Source organism: Salminus brasiliensis, chromosome 3, assembly GCF_030463535.1.
Source record: "Salminus brasiliensis chromosome 3, fSalBra1.hap2, whole genome shotgun sequence".
Taxonomy (NCBI): domain Eukaryota; kingdom Metazoa; phylum Chordata; class Actinopteri; order Characiformes; family Bryconidae; genus Salminus; species Salminus brasiliensis.
In genome coordinates this window covers 722,951-743,784 of record NC_132880.1, presented here as the reverse complement: position 1 = coordinate 743,784, position 20,834 = coordinate 722,951, and the positions used below count along the sequence as shown (strand labels likewise).

Below are 20,834 nucleotides of genomic sequence, written 5' to 3'. Positions count from 1 at the left end.
GCTGAATTATTAACATTAAGTGGGTGCATGTTTGCTTTTTTTTGCCCTGTATGTGTGTTGATTTAAAAAAAGTCAGGATAATTAAAATAAGATATGTGTTGTATCTTATTCTGCACCAGAAAAAAATAGTTTTCAATTCCATTTCCCCAATATTTCCCAATATTGCCATGACCTTCATCTAGAATTAAATTTACTTTTGCCATTTAAGGGTCCAATAAGTACTAAATGACAGCAATCATATAAAATGGCTCCTGCAGACTAATTTCAAAACACTGGAGAGAGTTGTCTGTCCTTTTATCCTGAAAACAAAAGCCCACTGCTCCTAAAATACAATTGGGAGTTGAAGTAACTACTTTTTTTAAAGATCCCCACAACATACTGCTCAGTTTGACAGATATCGAATACATATTTTTTTTTTGAGTAGTAGCCTGCTGTTTTTCCTTGCTACTGTGTTCTGTACCTGGCAACCTGGGTGTGGCAATAGGACTGATGAGCTACAACACAACCAGAGTTCTGCATCATACCTGACCATTCAAAGACGAAAATACAGGCTGAAGCACTGCTGTCAAGAAAAGCTAGTGCTTAAACATGTATGCTTCTTTAATACCCGGTGACACATCCACATTATTTTATGAGTTAGTACAGAACATTTAATAAATAATGTTTGGCAGTACAAGAAAAAGAGGAAGAAAACCTAAACTGTGTGCTGATGTCCCTGAGCAACTGGTCAGCCCTTCTTAAACTGTGCAATGGGGTTATGGTTTGGTACGATGAATTTTAGTTTCTATTTTGAGTTATTGTTAATGCACTTCTGGAATTTGAGGACAATAGAGATGTCCAACTGCATTCCAGCGCTGATGCTTGGGGCTGATTGTTGGCATTGTACTCAGTTGGCATTGTGCAGCAGGGCTGAACTTCATCATCTCTGTTTCTGTTTATAATATTCATGGGCAGGACAGCAAGGTGTAGCAAGGGGAAAGAGGGGTTCTGGAATGGGGACCAGGAGGTTGTGTCTGTCAAATAATGTTGTCCTACTGGCCTCCATGTGAGGCGGCCACCAGTGCACACTTAAAAGGTTTGCAATGAATGTATAGTGGTTGGAATAAGAATTAGGACCTCCAAGTTTGAGGCCATGGTGGTGTTCTGGAGAATGATAGCATGCTCCCTCCAAGTATGGGCTGTGATAAGCAAGTGATAAGACTGTGAAATGATTTATTGTATAAATACAGGAACTAGGAGAATTAAATTTTTTGGATGATTTGTAAATAAAGCTTATTAAGATGATGAAAGTGAAAGTGTTTATTGTTTCTACATGGAACAATAACAGGAACTACAATTTTAATAATAGATATTATTAAGAAATAACAGGTAAATAGAACAACAAGACAAGACAACCATATTTACCATTTGTGTCAGACGGAGGTGAATTTTGACTTCTGCCTTTAACCCATCCATGCAGTAAACTCACACACACACACACACACACACCAGTGAAACACAAGTAAATCACATTTCCACCAAACAACCTGTTCGACACCTAGTACTCATCATTTGTCTCACCCAGACAGTATGAAAAAAATAAAGTCTATTTTTATAGAATGTACTAAAGTTTGACCTAATTTGACCCACCGTATATTCTCCCTCATATTATGCAATAATAACATCCATAATATTCTGCTCTATTTTGATTTACAGTTCTCTTCATGATCAGAAAAAACAGTGATTCTCCAGTGTTAAAGATTTGATTTGTGTAACATCTTCAAGATCTTCAGGTCAGGAGAAACACGAGCGTAATGACCAGAGATCGACTCGAAGCAGGAGCTTCTGATGCCTTCACTCATCTGTTAGCACAGAATAGGACAATTATGGAAGAAGTAGTGCCACAAAAATAGCATCCAATATTGTATTCTTTTCATATCAGTAAAGCTAAAGATGTGGACAGTAAATATACTGCTGAAATATACTAAAACCTAGACTCTGCTAGTGTCTGTTTAATATTTTATTAGTAAACTGTGCTGTCAGGAGCATGATGGCCTCCAAACTCAGGGAACATCCTTAGTTAGGAATTTGTTTATGTAACTTTAATTACACTTCACCTTAACAGAGTTAACAGAGCTAGAGCTATTTTCAGTTCTACTAATAATTTTAAGTAAATACCATCCCTGTGGACCTGTTGTTGTTAAAATCACATAAACCTGATGAAAAGAATGACATTGATGTTATTTTAATTACAATGTCATTTCATAGTGCTGTTTTCAAAGTAAAGAAGAAGCCCACAGACAGAGAATCTTCTGTCAGAAGATTTTTGAGCATCAGGATTACATCTGGATAAATCAACATAGAAATGCATGTGTAAACTCATCCAAGACTCATTTAAATCAAACACAAATCCCATCATTCCTAACCACTTCAGAACATTTGAGCTACATGTTATAGCGGTGTCCAAGTCCAAGGCACTTTCCACGAATAAAACTTGAATTTGCAAATTCCACCGCACACAGCAAGGGGCAAATAAGAGCAACAGTGATGTAATGATGTAACAGTAATGATGACAAAATGCATTTTTCAGCAGCCATGGCTTTCAGTACTGGATCTGGAGAACCATTTCTCTGCAGGTTGTTTTTCAGCTCAGCAATGCTATAGTAAGGAATTCCAGTGGCTAGCCTGCTGTAGATGCTATCCTTGTCTTTAATATTTACATGTTTCAGAGCTTCTGCATGTTTGTTATAATATCTCTACTACCCTGAGAGATAACCTTTAGGTTCACGTATCTCAAAAATTTGTTTAAAACATAAAATAGAATACTGAACTGAGTGTTCACCTGTGCTTCTGGTAGTCCAAATAAAAGGCCCTACAGAGATGGACGCTCTGTCGTGGATGTCCACAGATCGTCCAACTCTGTGCGATCCTGAGTAACAGCTCTGAAAAAAAAAGCAAGTCATTGGTTCAGTTGAGAAGATCGTAACACCACTAGAGGGAGAAATCTACTTTTAATAGACATCTAAGGATAAGGATAAAGGTGCACGTATTCGTCACTGTACAGTGTGGACTGTACAGCAAAATGTGTCCTCCGCATTTAACCCATCTGGTAGTGAACACACTCACACACACACACGTGTTAGGGGCAGTGAGTACACACACACACCCAGAGCGGTGGGCAGCCAACTCCAGCGCCCGGGGAGCAGAGAGGGTAAAGGGCCTTGCTCAAGGGCCCAACAGTGGCAGCTTGCCGAGCCCGGGAATCGAACCCACAACCCTGTTATCGATATCCCGGCGCTCTAACCGCTGAGCCACCACTGCCCCATCTTGTGAGTCTCCAGTTGATTTAAAGAGACTATTAAAAAAAACTCATACAAATGAAATGATCTTAAGACCTTTCCTACTTTCTAGATTGTCAGAATTATATTCTGGATTATTTGACCGGTCAAATAATATGTTTGCATTCTTGATTCATTCCTGATTCCTAAATCATGGAAAAGTATGAGCATCATTAGGAGCATTATTAATAAGAAATAGGGAATTCTAGTGAGAGCCCATGAGGAATGGATGGATGAATGAAGTTGTTAAATTCACTGTTAAGTGAAGATCATGTCTGAATGTGGAGTCAGAGTTTAAGCTTTTGATCATGCTGCTGTGTGACTGGATGAGAGGTTTGTGAACTGACCGCTGCACAGTTGTTGCCCCGCAGAAGGCACAGGTGAATGGAGCAGTGGAGGAAAACCTTTTGGTCGTCTCCGTTAAAGGCAAACATCTTGAAGGAGAAACGTCCGGTTGTGGAGACACCATTCTGTAGGACTTTCACCGTCTTATCGGCTGGGTTGGGACACCTGGGAGTAATTTATAGTGTTTCAGTCTAAAGCTATATATATATATATATATATATATTGAATGTATTATATGTATATATTGAATATGGCTTGAATGAGGACATTAATGAAGACATCAGATACACTGACCTGTTAACAATGAGGTCCCAGCGGACAGCGTGCCGGTGGTCATTCACAGGAGTGGCCCAGGAGTGGTCCTGCTCACATTGCCGTTGTAAGGGCGGGAGAGGCCAGCATCCTGATAGGGAATCATCCTGACCTGGTACATCCCCTGACCATCTGGAAGGATCTTGCGGATTATGCTGTTAAAATGGTCACAATCGCAGGTTGATCAGTGGACAACACTGGACTCATGTATGGTTTAAACAGAGTTAGGAGACATTCCTATAAACTGTTATTCCATAGTTCTTTGTGGATAGATTTATAGAGGTCATCTAAAGTAGATTTACAGAAGATTTTAGAAGATTTCTAGTCGTCCCACCTCTGCAGAGGGTGTAACTCTGTGTCCATGGTTAGAGTCTGGCTGATCTGATAAATGCAGGAGAAATTCAGTTCCAGATATTTCTTTCTGTGGATTGGTCCTCCTGCTGAATCTGCTCCCCCCTGGATAGTGTTGGTGTAGATGAAGTGGGTACCGTTGGCCTGCAGACAGTTACATTTTTCAGACAGAGGCTCTTCAGAATAAGTTGATGTTTTACATAATAGAATAATTTAGGAGCTCTGTTTGTAAACACTTTGCCCTACAGTGTTTTTTTTTTTTTACTGTACCATTAGGTTGGTGCCACAGATGTGGTCATCGTTATCAAAGTGGAACACCAGTCTGCCATTTCGGAGAGTTCCTGTGCAGTTGGGGTCACTCAGGTGCAGGACGTCAGCAGAGAATCCAGCTTCAAAGAGCTGACAGCAGGACAGAGACATGGTGCCAGAGCTGCTCTCACACTGTTCTCTGGAGTCTGTGATGAATAGAGAATATAGAAGGTCAGCTGGTGCTCTGAACACTGTGTGAACTTCCAGATATTCACATTTGATTTTGGTGTTTCTACCAAAGGACTCTTGATCCGTTCTGGTGCGACTCTCATTACAGAAGCATCCATAGACTCCATCTCTCTCCCCACACCACTCATCCACAGTGCAGTTCAGCTCCTTGCAGGGGTCCACAGTGGCTGAAGAAAAAAAGGTTTGAGGGGCAGATTTATTAATAGTTTGTGCTGTTAGATCCTGCAGTATTATCAATTGGGTTGGTAATGCTCCTTGGCGCTTTCCGAATACTCCCAAATACTGTGAGGATGTTATTATTATAAACCACCTACTGCTGTTCACATAGGTGTGCTTTTAAACAAAGCCTTAACTGACACTCTGAACACCTGGAAACAAGCTCACCAAACTTATTTTGGTGATAACACAGTTGCCTGTGTCTTTAGTTTTACTAATATATTTGCTTTACCTTAATAATAATAAAAAAGTAATATTATTGTTATAATTCACAATATATATTAACATTTGTTTATAATATACACTAAATGAGTATTTTCAGTTTGGATTGCTGTAAGATATACAGTCATTCAAGGCATTTCTCAAAATCTAAAATTTCTCATATATATATCTATGTGAACTTGCAAATATAACCAAGAGAATCCCTATGACTTACTTGAGGTCATACTGGTGTCTAAACCCCTCGGTGGTGTTGTCATGTTGGCATCCTGGATTACTGTACTACGTTCTAAAAATAGAACAAAAACATAAAAATAAATATATAGATTCCAAACACATGACACTGTCGGAAAGTGTTCAGTCCACCATATAAAAATGCATGCAAACAATTATGGTTTTGAAGCTTGCAGTCTGAGAGTATGTCCTTATATGGTCAAGTGCCCCCTATTCCTCTGACCTTCTTTACTGCTACTCGTTTATGTTCCAGTCTGATTGTGTTATGTCATGTTCACACTACAAGCTCTGATATCTGGAGATCCCTGACAATGATTTCAGCAACAAATCAGCGTTTGCTAAGCTGATAACTCACAAGCCCCGACAAATATCCAGCAGGTTTAATATCCAGAGTTGCCTGCGAATCTGCTAGTGTGAAAAGTGGAAGCTAGTGCAGCGACTACCTACAGCTAATGAGAGCAAGGCACAGGGTGAGGAGAAAGCCAAGGGTGGAGTTATTCAACATCATCAGGTACAGCTACAAGTAACATTTCCTTCAGTGTGTTTTCACTGCAAATCACCACAGTTACATTGTGTATCGCTTCTCTCATACGAAAATCCTTTTTAGAAGAAAAAAAATCAGGCCTCAGTTATGGCATCACATCAGCCCTATAGTGTGCAAACCACACCCACTAAGACTCAACACTACAAGACAACAGGTTGTTAAGTGTGAAATGTACACTGATCAGACGACTCTGAAAGTCATGAACATAAAAGATTTCTTCTAACAAGGTTCTTTGTAACATCACCACAACATCGACCTGTGATAAATAAAATGAAAGACCCTACCTGCACAGTAAGAAGGCATTGGAACGGATAAACTTGGTTTGACGAGCTTGTAGACAAAGTAATGTCCTGGGCAGGCTTTAACTTGGATTGGGATGGATCTGCGCTGATTGCACTTGAAATTATAGGTTCCCCAGACTTCTCGGGTCACAATGCCGTCCTTCAGAAGTGGGTGAGGACCAGCAAGCACAAGTGGTGTGTATCCACCACATCTTGCATAACGCTCACACCACTCAGGAATCTGAGCATCTTGGCCCTGTAGAAACAGCCGATACCAGCCATTCCATTCGAGAAGAGTGTCATCGTTATCTACATTGTTTGAGGCCGTGGCTCTCCAGATGTTGTCAAGAACAGTATAGTTGTTGCACAGATCAAATGAGGAGTTGGTTGGAGTGGTTGCTGTGGGAATAGTGAAATTGCAGACAGAATTTTGATACTGTTTGTACAGAAAAGGCTAAAAAGATCACTTATTTATCTAACCTATCTATGCCTTTTCATTCATACAGCTTTTCAATTTCATTCATACAGCTTTTCAATTTTAATTCTTCATGAGTCCACTGCAAATATGATTTTCCTTCTGCCTAGTCCTCTATACTCTCTATGGTAACCTACTCATGGTCAGGTTGAATCCTCCATCATTCACTGCAGTTGTTGTGGTGTTGGTCTGAAGTATTGTGCTTTTATCTAAAGAGAGATAAATGTAATCAAATTCAGTGATGATTTAATGGATCATGGAATTGTGCTATATTTGAGTAAAAGAAAGGGAGTACCTATACAGTAAGCCATGGGGCAAATTGTTGTGCGGACCAACTTATAGACATAGTAGTTTCCTGGGCACGCTTTAATGTCAACTGGGTGTGACCCGTAAAAGCAGCAGCCCTGATTTGCACTTCCACAGACCTGGCGAGTGACCACTCCATCCTCTATCTGAGGATGAGGACCGTTGAGCCACAGAGTGTAATAAGTACCACAACTGTATGCAGCAACACAGCTGTCTGCCATACGGATGTCCATTCCATAGTAGAACAGCCAGTACCATCCGTTCCAGTTGAAGAATCTGTCACAAATCCACATAGCAGGAGTCAATTCATTGACTCTCCAGGGTTGGTCCAGAGGAGTGTAGTCATAGCAGGGATCAAAGGTGGTACTTCTGTAAAAAAAAAAAAAAAAACGAAGCAACATATTTAGTATTGAAACCTAATAGTTAGTGCTACATTGGCACAGGCAGCTCAGCTAGATTCACATTAAATGCTTACTACACTACTACATTTGTTCAGCTATAAATCCAGGCTTTTTTATATCCAAAAGAACAGGGTGAACAGTGTAAAAATTATGACTAGTATTAAACCTTTGGCTTGAAGTTAAGGTTAGTATTAGGTCCAGAGTTAGATTTACAGAATCTACTACATTTAATTTAGAGTCTAGTTGCATTTAAACATCAACAGTGAGTTGATCATCTACAAAACATCTACAGGAATGTAATTTAATCCAGACTGATGGGAAGCATTTTAGGAATGCTGCCTGGGTGCCATTTACAGTCAAATGAACTGCGACTGCATGTGTTCCAGGAATCAGACTTTGACTTCCTCCTGTCCTCACCGCATCCATTACAGTGTGGGGCAGCTCAGCCACTAAACACAACACCCACAGACTGCAGTGCATCATCAGGTCTGCAGAGAGAACCATCGGTGTGAAGTTACCCTCCCTACCGGACCTGCACATGGCCAGAACCAGGAAGCGTGCAGAGAACATCGTCCGTGATCCGTCACACCCTGGACATCACCTGTTCCAGTATCTTGCCTCAGATCAGCGTTTCAGCCAGTTGAGGATTAAGACCTCCAGGCTACAGAGAAGCTTCTTCCCACACGCCATCACACTCATGAACAGCTGAACATTACAACACTACATTCTGAATACAGTCTACTACATATATACATCCTATCAAGATGTTCTCTCACTCTCCTTTCTCTGTACTGCACTTTATTTATCTGATAGTGTCTCAGAACAATCTGTACTACCGTCTCAACCAGTGACTCCTCTGTTCTCCATATTTATATCTATTTAATTCAGTCTGCACTTTTCTTTACTGCTGCACTTAGCACTTTACTTTAAATATACAACTCTGCACACGTTAAGTTTACAGGTGTGTTTGTGCGTATATGTCACTGTGTGGGTGTGTGTGTGTGTTTGTGTGAAGGTTGGGTGTGTTTGTTACTTCTGTAAAAGTTATCATGCACTGTGAGCTACTGTAACCAAAAACAAATTCCTTGTATGTGTAAGCATACTTGGCCAATAAAGTCAGATTCTGATTCTGATTCTGATTCTGGTCTCTAATTGGCTTGTATCACAAGCCCCTACTTATATTTATTGCTGGCTATCAAATGGCATTATTGATATGTACTGCACAGCAGGCCTGTGTACAGGTAAAAGATCAGTTAGTCTGTAGAATTCCAGAGGATTTGCTTAATTATGAGAATCGTCACAGAAAACTTTTGAAGTAGTGTTTTGTAATGCTCAAAAGTTGACATCCACAGAATGGATGGCAACAAGGATGTGGATCCTTATTCTTATAGCTTTAGGAAGGGACTTCACTGCATTTTAAACCAAGCAGAAGAAAAGTAAGGTTCTCTTTTTCTCTAATACTTAATCTGAGTCTGACAATGGGTAGAAGACTTCTGCTATAGAGTTTTGAGTATAGAGTACAGAGCTGAGGAAGCTGCGCTTGTGTCGTCATTGAAAGAATTTCTCCCTGCCAGATGGAAACTGTATGTGTGTGTTTTGTTTCTTGTATTTAGCTTTTTTGTGCTTTAGATTTGAGAATAGTGATACACATTATGTATAATTACTTTTATAATTTTCCATCTTTTCTGATTTGCATCTTTCTCTGATGCTGGGTGTCTGCTATCATTGACCATTCTAAAATGCTTTAAACCACACTTGTATTCCATACATTGTTTTAATTGTACGTTTAATTGGAATGCAGTTGGACCAGTGGCTAGAACTCATTACAGCAAGGTTTTAATCTTCTGATGATGTTTGTTTTAGTAAGTTCCCACAGCTCACACAATGAACTCACACAAACACTCATACAAGGTGGACCAGTTGTGAAAACCCTGTTTAAGCTACACAGCATTGAATGTCAAGCAAATTACCTGTTGTTTGTCCCTTGATAAGTCCACCTGTGCAGAAATGTGAAAGGTGAGATTATGTGCACTGAGATAATGGGGCCATTGTGTCTTGAAATTCAGCCTTATAATTGAAAGCACAAACTCTGAGCTTACCATTGATAAGCAACAGCAGAGGCAAACACAGTGGGCTTAGAAATCCCATTGTGACAAACAGCTCCCAAACAACTCCAAACTCAGACTGCTGCTTAAAATTTGAGGACATTGTTACATACATTGTCATACATTGTTATATATCCAAAATGCAGCTTTACAGAAGGAAAAGAACTTCTCAACTTTGAATAGAAGTCAATGTAAAAATATTTGATTCCATATATATTAAGTAAATACTTAAACATATATGCACTATACAGAAAATCAGAGTGTAAAGTTGCTGAACTTATGACTGAAAAGCTATAATTGATACATTTAACTGCAGGTAAAATACTTTTATTTCATGATTTTAAACTTTTGAAAGCTAAGCACTCAAACAAATATGGTAATATTGTTCAAAAGTATCCATATTACCTGTGCTGGAACCAGTCTTTACCAAACTCAGGATCTCTCTGCAAATACTGATCTGTCTCCTACTGCTTGTAATTCAATAGCACTGAACCACCAAAAAACCACCAGAACCAGTTTCAATCATTTATTCACATCTTTTTTTCCGCATACACCTGCCAATAATAGCTCAGAGGGCTTAGTAAAAAGACAGTTGAGGCCAGTGGTGATCTGTCCTACACGCAATCCTTTTATGTCCATTGTTTTCCTTTTTTCACTTTTTGACATGCTGATTTAAAACACTGCTGGTTTGGTACTTCATTTTGTGCCAGAATTTCCTGCTGAAAGGACCAATAGAAATGCTCTATTTATGATCTTCATTATGAAGAATGAGGAAAAGCATGTGAGAATTTCTGCAGTTAACTAAGGAGAATTTAGATCAGCATCTGATTAGCAGCCAAGTGAACTATTCAGCCATCACCATTATTTCCTTTTTACATGTAAGATTGCAGGATAAACTTTAGATCCTACAACCTGTGATAATTTCTTGCACCGGGTAAATGAAGAGGATGAGTGTGGTGGAGTGTGTTCTTAGCATGTAATTTGTGGAATCAGAGAAATAATACCCTCTGCAAAAGGAGTCATGCTAGACAGATAAATTTATTGACAAATACCGTCAAAAAGTAATTACCTCAAGAAACACCTCGAACCAGAGTAGTAATTTCACACCAAGCAATAAAATGAAAACACCCAAAATTCACTTTATCATCTTTTGCAATTTCACAGACTGTATTCGTATTATATATATTTTTACAATTGCAGAAACTGATTCTCATACTAAATGTCTGAGTAAAATAAAAAAAAAGTGGTGAATGAATTAATCCAAGAAATCCATGCAGTGTGGCACTAGGGGCACATTTATTAAAACGAGATTGGATCAGGGTTGTGTAAAATCTTTCCTCATAAGAGTCTGTAGAGCCAGGAGATCCAGACCTTTAACATATGTTTAATTTACACACCTGTAAACACAAAATAAGAAGATTAGATGCTAAAAATCAGATGTAAATGTGCATTTAAATCACAGTGAATTACTTTAACTGATATATTACAGTGCAAATATCCAGACTAGAGTAGGTAATCAGGAGGTTTGTGAGAATTCCTGGCGGACTGGTAATATTTTGGGCTGGTTACTGGAATCTTTGTTATTATTACCATTCATCACAGTCAGGCTCTGGAACTGGTACTGTGGGTTTTGGTTGCTTCATAACAGGTTTAGTAAAAAATAAAAAACAGAAAACATTGAGGTAAATTCAGTTGAACTGTTTACCTGTGCTTTAGGCTGTCCAGACAAAGGGCCCCACAGAGATGGAGGCCATATCATGAATGTCCATAGACCGCCCAATTCTGCGGTGATATCCAGGGAAACATCGCTGCAACACACACACACAAGATAAATGAGACTTTATGAGATTTAAGTGATTTGCTGTCACTCGAGGAAGACAAACTCAAGTGCTTCTCATTTCAAGTTTTGTAATGAGAAAGCTATCCACCAGGGGGAGCCAGAGGGGAGACCCAGATAGCAGTCTCTGATTGTCATTTGTCCTGATGGAGTATACCACCAGGATGGACCAGGAAGTAGATATGGTGTTTTTGCAGGGAACTAGGTTCAAACCTGGGCTGTTTGTGTGAAAGGCTGGGTGTAATCCAGTGGACTATGGGAGAGAGTGGGAGAGAGTTTTTAGTGACTGTGGGTGTTCTAACCCTGGGATACGGGTCGGAACACCAAATATAAATGATAAAAAAATGAAGGGTGTTTAGGAGGGAAAGAAAGGTATTGCTTCTTGAGGATGCTGTTGTGAAATGAGAGGAATAACTAACCCAAAACAGCAGTAAGGTGTTCTAAAATGAAATAAAAGGAGTAAAACAAAAGTGCTGGGAGCAGGGCTCGAACATCAGCAAGAACTGAATGGGTAAATCATTACATCTGACAAATGCGTGAAGGGGAAAAGTTAACTGAACTTAGCGAGAATAGAGGGTGGAAGAATGATCCCTCTAATGCTAAAAGCAGAAGAGAAGTTTTTTGTTTTGTTTTATTTTTAACAAAGGGAGAAAGAGAGAGAGAGAGAGAGAGAGAGAGAGAGGGGTAAGCCTTGTGGCAACCAAGACCAGTGACACAGATATCAGAGAGCCTTATGGGTACAATGTGCTCTAAGAGGCAGATAGAGTGAACAAGCTTTAGAGTAAACAACTACAATACTGATACCGACGTGGTCTAGCTTTCACATAGAAAAACTTAAGACTCCATGCCGAGGAATTGGAAGGAAGTCCTTATAAAGGATTGCCACCAGCTGTTGTCAATCGGGCTGATCACTAGGTGGTATGTATTTACGTATTTGCACGTATTTGTCACTGTACACTGTACAGTGTACACTGTCCTCCGCATTTAACCCATCTGGTAGTGAACACACACTCACACACACACATGTGTTAGGGGCAGTGAGTACACACACACCCAGAGCGGTGGGCAGCCAACTCCAGCACCCGGAGAGCAGAGAGGGTAAACGGCCTTGCTCAATGGCCCAACAGTGGCAGCTGGCCGAGCCCGGGAATCGAACCCACAACCCTGTTATCGATATCCCGGTGCTCTAACCGCTGAGCCACCACTGCCCATGGAGTGGAGTGTGATAGAGTACTATGGAGTACTATTGTCTTGTGTTAGTAATGTCTAAGCTTAGAGGTATCTTTGAACTATTAGTCTATTCTAACTAGTTAAGGTTTTCTTGTGTAAATAGCAAAGCACTTTTTGTAAGTCGCTCTGGATAAGAGCGTCTGCTAAATGCCGTAAATGTAAATGTAAATGTAAATCTCCTTCTGGTGGTGTGAAGGCCATGGCTTGGACAACCACTTACAGGACCCTCCCCTTTGAGGGGTGGCTCCAGAAGGTCAACATGTTCTTTAGGGTTTTTGCTGCAGATGAGAATGTCGTCCAGCTAGATGAAAGCATAGAGGCTAAGAGTCTCATGTAGGACCTCATGGATAAGCTGCTAATAGATGGCTGGTGCGTTAATAAGGCCGAATGGCATTACAAGGTACTCATAGTGACCTATAGGAGTGACAAAAGCTGTCCTCAATTTGTCACCTGGTTGAATCCGCACCAAGTTGTAGGCATGTGGCTGTGGTCATCAAAGGCAAGAGGTAGTGGTCCTGTTGAGGCCTCTAGTCCATACGAGGCCGTATCCCGACAACCCATCCTTTACAAAAAAGAAGCTCACTCCTGCAGGAGATATTGAGGGCCAGATAAACCCCTCACCAGGGCTTTTTTAAAGTAGTCTTCCATTGCCTTTTTCCCAGGCCATGACAGAGAAAAAAGATGCCCCCTAGGGGTACAGAGCCAGACATCAGCTCAATGGCGCAGTCAAAGGTCCGATGAGGTAGTAGGACCTTTGTTTACTAAAAACCTCCTGGAGGTCATGGTAAGCCTTAGGTACCTTACTTATGTCAATGGGATTTAGGTTAGGTGTACCAGGAATCTCCAGGAGGCCAGAGCGTAAACATGAGGGTTTACAGTGGGGTCTCCACTGAAGGATGCTTTTGAAAAGTCAGTCAATATGTGGGTTGTGCCTTTGCAACCAAGAGTATAGAATAAAAAGAATAGAAAAATAAAAGAATAATATTTGTCCAGTATGTTGACCCATTTTCATAATTACTGGTATGGTCGGTTGGTTGATGGCTCTTGATCTGAGTGGTGAGCCATCAATGGCCGACACTGGAAGGGGAGTGATTAGGGATTCCAAGGGTGATCCAAGTTGGCAAGCTGTTAAAATGTCCACGAAGTCGCCTGCTGCCCCAGAGTTAACATGGGCAGTCATGTGTTCCTCCTTAGGTGGTGCTCCCCTTATCAAAGTGACGGGGAGAAACAGTCCACTTAAATGGGGACTAAGGAGAGAGCCTGCCCTAGGGCCTCTACCATCCAGTCTAATCTCTATTGTCCCATCAAATCCCACTGGTTCTATCCTGGCTTATCTTCTAGGTAATTTTTCTTCCTTGGCTTTGATTGTGATTTTGCCACTCTGGAGTGTAGTTTTGTGTCTCTTTTTGGCACCAAACTCTTATCTGGTGATGATGGGTGGATGTTTCTTCTATCGGGTGAAGCCTATATAAACTTTATTGGATCTTAAGGTTAATAAAGATCAAAATGGTATTTCACAAGTCTACTTTCTATTCAGCAAGGAACTGTTTGTGACGGGATGGAAGAAGGTTATTAAACTCACCGCTGCACAATTGTTGCCCCTCAGAAGGCAAAGGTGAATGGAGCAGTGAAGGAAAACTTTGCGGTAGTCCCCATTAAAGGCAAACATCTTAAAGGAGAAATGGCCAGTTGTGGAGGCACCATTCTGAAGAACTTCCACTGTCTTATCAGCTGGATTAGGGCACCTGAAAATCATAATGTAAGTAAATTGTAAACATTGTGGAGACATGTAAACAAAAAAAAGTACAGTGAACATATTATGACAGGTTTATACCAACATATGGACTGGCAGGAACAAAAAAAAAACCCTGACCTATTAACGATGAGGTCCCAGTGGACAGCATGGTGCTGGTCATTCTCAGGAGTGGCCCAACATGAATCTATCACTGTGGCAATTTGACGGCTGTCCACCCCCTGAACAAACACTCCCACATAGATCCGCTGGTCCACCACTATGCTCACACTGCCATTGTAGGGGTGAGAGAGACCAGCATCCTGATAGGGAATTATCCTGACCTGGTACATCCCCTGACCTGGAAGGGTCTTGCGCACAATGCTGTGTAAACATAAAAAACGGTCTGGTAAGATCACTGAGTAAATACCATATGCAAATGTTATCCATAAAATGTAACTACATTCCAGTAAATATATCTGAGCATATTTAATTAGAATACACACATTAAAGCTGTTCAACAGTTCAAGCAAGTAGGATATTAGTGAAGATTTATAAGAACACAAGCGGATCTCCCCCACCTTTGAAGAGGGTTTAATTCAGTGTCCATTGTTAGTGTCTGGCTGATCTGATAAATGCAGGAGAACCGCAGTTCTAGATATTTCTTTCTGTGGATGGGTCCTCCTGCTGAGTCTGCTGCCCCCTGGATTGTGTTTTCATAGATGAAGTGGGTACCATTGGCCTGTAGATATTGCAAATTCAGTCAACAATTTGTTAGCAGCTGAATATGATGGAAATAAATTAAGACCAACTTAAGGGTAAAGAACTTAGGTTACATTTAGGACTCAGATTACATTAGGTTTCAGGTGTCATCATAACACATATACAGTACACTGATATACCAAGTCATGGGATAGGAACTATTTCTTTGTAGGATCATTTCTAGCCCAGTGAAGTTCATCAATTTTACATGACATTGGTTCCCCAAGTGGAAGGAAGATGTTTGAAGAGATTTAGAGCCATGCTTACCCACAGCTCTGTGGTATTTGTTAGGTGCAGGATCTTGGGTGCAAATGGACCTCACCGCCACATCCCATAAACACTTGATTGGGCTCATGTTGGGCAAACATGCAGGCCGCATCATTTATTCAGAATTCTCTAGAATGCTCCTGGAATCAATTCGGGACAACTTGAGCCTGATGGCACAGTGCATGGTGGGGTGTATATGTAGTCCATAAAAGGCTGCAAATGGTCTCCAAGCACTGAAATGTTGTGTGCTCCAGCCAATGACATGTTTAGGCAGACCACTGGACCCATTTCATGCCATGAGAATTTACCTCACACCACTATGGAAGCACCATCATGCACAGTGCCTTGTTGACAACTGGGGTTCAAGGCTTTATGGGGTTGGCACGATACATGAACCCTACCATCAGCCCAAAACAATTGGTCCCATGTCTCATTAAACCATGGCACATGTTGACAGTCCTCTAGGTTCCAGTGAGCAACCTCAAGAGCCCAGGTAAAGTGCTGTCTGTGGCACTCTGATTGGTCTTCTGATCCCAAATCCTATGGAAGCTAAAGAATGCTGCACTGGCCTGTAGGATATGGGTGTGGGGCCTCCTGCATTGAATGTGGATCTGATTTCTGCCACATGTCAATTCTACACATGGTCTATTCTAGTCAGACAACACATATGGGTGGCTGCTGCTCTGTCCACTGTGGGTGAAAACGCCTTCTATGATGTATTCCTGGTACATAGCAATTAGCTATGAATCAAGGAATGTTAACTATCATGCTTCATGTGAACTTGATAATTCACATTGCCATGCAATGATCAATGTTCAACCTCCCTCACAAGACAACACCTCACAACTTACACAGAGATGGATGATCGCAAGCCATCGCTTAAGGTAACGCTTAATGAACAATTTACATACTGCTATCCCATTCTGGCATGTCAGTCAATATTCATTGGCAAAAACAAATAGCAGATGAAAATGAACTCAATCTGTATTAGTATTTGTTACTGTACCATGAGGTTGGTTCCACAGATGTGGTCATCGTTATCAAAACGGAACACCAGTCTGCCATTTTGGAGAGTTCCTGTGCAGTTGGGATCACTCAGGTGCAGGACATCAGCAGAGAATCCAGCTTCAAAGAGCTGACAGCGGGACAGAGACATGGTGCCAGAGCTGCTCTCACACTGTTCTTTGGAGTCTGGAACCAAGAAAGAGAAAAAATGGAAGGAGATGAGTAACCATTTTAGTGATCTGTAAAGGTGAGTGTCTTAAAAAGTCTTTGTACCATAAGACTCGATCCTCAGTCTAGGATGATTCTCATTACAGAAGCAGCCATAGATGTTGTCTTTCTCCCCACACCATTCATCGGCAGTGCAGTTCAGCTCTGCACAGGGGTCCACCCTCGCTAAAGAGAGAGAAAAAGTAACAATACAATAAACACTTTACAATAACATAATTAATCAGTAAAATGTGAACTAAATCTAATCCTGAGACAGATCCATAAATAAAGCCGACTTACAGCAACCTAGATCAGAGCGCCAGTCTGAGATCTGAAGGCCCATCGTGGTGCAAGCAACCTCATAGGCCTCCAGAGCAGAACACAACATGCCATTGGCTGACGAATAGACACATAGGTCATACACACAGGAGTTGAAGTAAACTACAGGGTTGACATGAACATGGCAGAGCTGGAAGGGTCCACTGGTGTTGGTGATGATGCTGCAGACTTCAGAGTACTCCTGTCTGAAGGGGCAGTCATTCACATCAACTCTCTGGTCATTAGTTCCACATCTGAAAAGGACAATCAGGGATAGTGTCAGGAAGTGTAAATTGTTGGTTTTAAAAGTATTTTTAAAAGAAAAAAAAGAAACGTAGAAAAAAACAGTTGTTGTCTAAATTCTAAATGAAGTGTATAATTATTATTTAGATAGATTTGGGTCACACTCAGCTCTTTCACTTATTTTTGTATCTATTTTAATTGAATTCAAGATAGAGGTAACTACCCTGGGGTACTCATAGCTGATTTCCAGCTGTTGCCAAGAATATCATCACTGGGTGCAAGAACTCCATTTGGCATAGCTTTGTCATCTGCAGGGTCTCCATTATTGTTGCCACACATTCCACAGACAGATCCATGGAAGCTTGGACCCAGCCTCACCAAAAGTGTGAAATGGCCATCAAAGTAGACCATTAGCTCACTGGATGCATTAACAACCACAAAATCTTGCTCCCGATATACTTCTGCAAGCTGTCCGATTCCAAAAGCAGATGAGTCCACGTCTGTCCCATCAACCTGCAGCGAGATCAGAACACAAACTGATGAAGGAAAGAAAGAATGACAAGATTCCCACACTTCTCATTCCCAACAGGAAAGATGGATACCTTGACTCTCTTGTTCTGTCCAATAGTAATCTGTTTCTGCTGTCCCCATTTAGTAAGCCATATGTCGACTGTAGATGCAAAGGACACAGCCTTGTTCTCACGGTGCATGTTGGTTGCCACCACTACGAATTCCAGGCCGCTGTCTGAGACATTCCTGCAGGTCTTCGATATCTCATATGAGCAAGTGCCCTGAAAAGGTTTCATGAAATATCAACATCTGAAAACCTTTGTGAGACACTTGAGATCTTGTCTCATTAATTCAAAGACCAGCATTTTAATTGAGTTCACTGAATCTATACTTGCCTGGAAGGTGGCTACAGCTCCATCAAAGGTAAGGTAATGGGGATCACCCCAGACCATGCATGAGGGCATTGTGCTATAGCAGCCACGTTGTCCATTCCTGATGGTACACTCTTGGGAGGGAGAGCAGGATGAGGCGGTGCAGCGCAGGTCATTGGGAGCAAAGCACTCACAGCGTTGTGAACATTCTGGGGTCCAGAACTTCTCACCAATCTGCAAAAGCAAAGTATATGAGGACATTATAGTTTTTGAATATTAACAATAAAAACAATGCCTATTTTTATTGAGGCTCTGCACTTTACTATATGGATGGAAAGTTGTTGAACTCACATTGAAATAGAATCCATTGTACAGGCAGCCACATTGTTCCACTGGTACACAGACTCCTCCACTTCTTACAAAGCCTTCATTACAGAAGCAGCCCTCTGAGCATGTATGCTTGCATACAGCATCAATGCTGCTTGCACAGGTATGCCCACAGTCTGTGCCACAAAGCTCATAGTGGCTGTTCACGGGACAGTCCATGCCTGTGAATTTACGAAATGCAACAAGGTCACACAGTCACTTAACTTTAGTTCAACAACAAGTATTTTTGTTTGCTTATAAACCTGTGGGGATCAATTCTACACTGCTATATGGTAGTGAAACTAGAACTCTTTAAAACATAAAACCTCAAATTTATATTCTTTCACCATTTAAGAACTTCAGATTCCAGTGAATCACTTACGGCAGGTTGTGTTCTGCCTCCAGGGGAAGATCGGGGCATTGGCAGACTGGCAAGCACTTACATATGTTTGGATAGAACGGCACAGTACATCATGTCGGTTCCCAAAAAGGCATAAGTCAAATGCACAGTCATCAAAATAGGCCTGGGGGTCCACGTGGGAATGGCAGAAACTCACGGGACCCTGTCTGTCCCTGAGGATCTCACACTGAGCCTGTGCTGCAACTGGGTTTTGACATGTTGAACAGGAGTCTCCACATCCGTCACTGCATGAAGTGTCGTTCTCAACCTTCCAGTCAGCTCCAAACTGAAAAGCTGAAGGAACCAGTGCACCCGAGCGAATGCGGAAATCGTCATTCTTCTGGCCATTGAAGTTACCACAAAGGCCACATGTCGCTCCGCTGTAATTAGCTGGGACAGTGATGCGCACTACCCAGGAGCCATCGTAACTGACACTTAGGCCAAAGTCAGTTGTAATGAATGTGTTCTGCCCGCTGGAGTAAACAGAGACACGGCCAGAATCGAGGAGGACCGGAAGATTCTTGGTCTCACTGTCAATCTAATGGAAACAAACAGGAATCATGCAGTAGTCTTTAAAATCCTATTGATTTTATTCTTTGAAGATATTTTTTGGGCTAACATAATTCAACACCAAATTGTAATACAATCTTTAACTTTGTAGTGGTTGCTTGATCCTACAGAGTTTATATTTGTTGCTTACCTCAGCAGTGCCACGCATGTTGCGTGAGACGTGAACAAGATGTCCTGAGACATTAACATACACTTCAACAGTGATTGACACCGGGAGTCCGTTCCATGCTTCATTTCTTGCAACAACCTGGAAATACGGTAGCCCTCGAGTGTTATTGCATACAGTTGCCAGGATGTATCTGCAGGTGCCCTGGAAGTCAAACGTGCGTCCATCGAAAGAGGTGTAGTGGGGATCTCCTGAAGCAGAGCATGTGGCATGGGGTTGAGAGTGGCAGCCATATTCTCCCCCAACAATTCGACAGGTTTCCTGCTCACTGCACGATGATGGGCTGCAGCGGACAAAACCTGTAGTTCCATCACAGACACACTGGGACTGGCACTGCTCACCATGCCAGAACCGCTCTCCACCCTGCCTATAGTGCCCTTCATGGAGACAGCCACAGCCCATAGGAGGCACACAGCGGTCTCCACTTAGAAGTAGCCCATCATTACACTGGCATCCTTCCTGGCAGTTTTGGCTGCACAGAAAGGGGAATGAGAGACTAGGGCAGGCTGCCGGGCAGGAAGTACCACACAGCTGATAGTGGCTGTTGGCTGGGCAGGGGAACTCTGTAGTAGAAAAAGGAAAAAGTACTTGTTGATGTTGTCTATATTTGAAAGTTTATACAATGACAAATCTAATGAAAATATTTTTCAGCACTCACCACAGTCAGTGATGTTTCTCCATTCTTGCACAACACTGCCAGTTTGCTGACAGAGCACAGCGTACCCTCGCAGGGCCTCACACAAGGCCTCCTTTGCCCCATCTGTCTGTTGCAGGGAACTGATGCAATCTTCTACCCTTATCAAGGGATCCAGGCTGCTGTGGCATTGAGCAAATGGTCCAAATGGTGAGGCCATGATACTGCATTGCTGTCTGAACTGGCTGCTGTTCCGATAATATCCTCGTTGCCAGATGTCGGTTGATTCTTCACAGAAGGCTGAGAGGGATCCATCCCGCCAGCTATCCCCAAACATCCGGGAGTCATTCATCAAGACTCCAATGGGACTGAGGAACTCATCTTCACGGTATCCATTCAGATTTCCACACAGCCCACCGAGTGTGCCATTGTAGGTACTGGGGGCAGTGATTCGGATGAGGTGTGGCCAGTCAGCTCGCACAGTTACCCCAAAGGTGGTTTCCATGATTATACCCTTCACACTGCTGTGGTAGATATGGATTCGACCACTGCCAACACTAAACGGCAGAGCAACTACCTGACCATCAACCTGAAAAAAATACAACCTTAAAC

General features: G+C 41.7%; 1 protein-coding gene and 1 pseudogene across 1 annotated transcript in view; both read right to left on the bottom strand.

Annotated features, from left to right (window-relative positions):
- Positions 1 to 1,833: 1,833 nt before the first annotated feature.
- On the bottom strand, positions 1,834 to 7,319 carry LOC140551022 (pancreatic secretory granule membrane major glycoprotein GP2-like; annotated as a pseudogene).
- A 3,997-nt stretch (positions 7,320 to 11,316) lies between these two features.
- LOC140551021 (alpha-tectorin-like) overlaps positions 11,317 to 20,834 on the bottom strand; it is a 32,332-nt gene continuing 22,814 nt past the window's right edge. The window contains exons 24-37 of the mRNA XM_072674391.1: positions 20,247 to 20,811; positions 19,553 to 20,151; positions 18,835 to 19,390; positions 18,438 to 18,634; positions 18,111 to 18,320; positions 17,808 to 17,996; positions 17,429 to 17,718; positions 16,945 to 17,216; positions 16,711 to 16,830; positions 16,439 to 16,623; positions 14,985 to 15,145; positions 14,545 to 14,787; positions 14,254 to 14,416; positions 11,317 to 11,412 (exon numbers count right to left, since the gene is read on the bottom strand). Of these exons, the coding sequence (XP_072530492.1) occupies positions 11,317 to 11,412; positions 14,254 to 14,416; positions 14,545 to 14,787; positions 14,985 to 15,145; positions 16,439 to 16,623; positions 16,711 to 16,830; positions 16,945 to 17,216; positions 17,429 to 17,718; positions 17,808 to 17,996; positions 18,111 to 18,320; positions 18,438 to 18,634; positions 18,835 to 19,390; positions 19,553 to 20,151; positions 20,247 to 20,811 (3,846 nt within the window). The remainder of the gene's footprint in view (positions 11,413 to 14,253; positions 14,417 to 14,544; positions 14,788 to 14,984; positions 15,146 to 16,438; positions 16,624 to 16,710; positions 16,831 to 16,944; positions 17,217 to 17,428; positions 17,719 to 17,807; positions 17,997 to 18,110; positions 18,321 to 18,437; positions 18,635 to 18,834; positions 19,391 to 19,552; positions 20,152 to 20,246; positions 20,812 to 20,834) is intronic.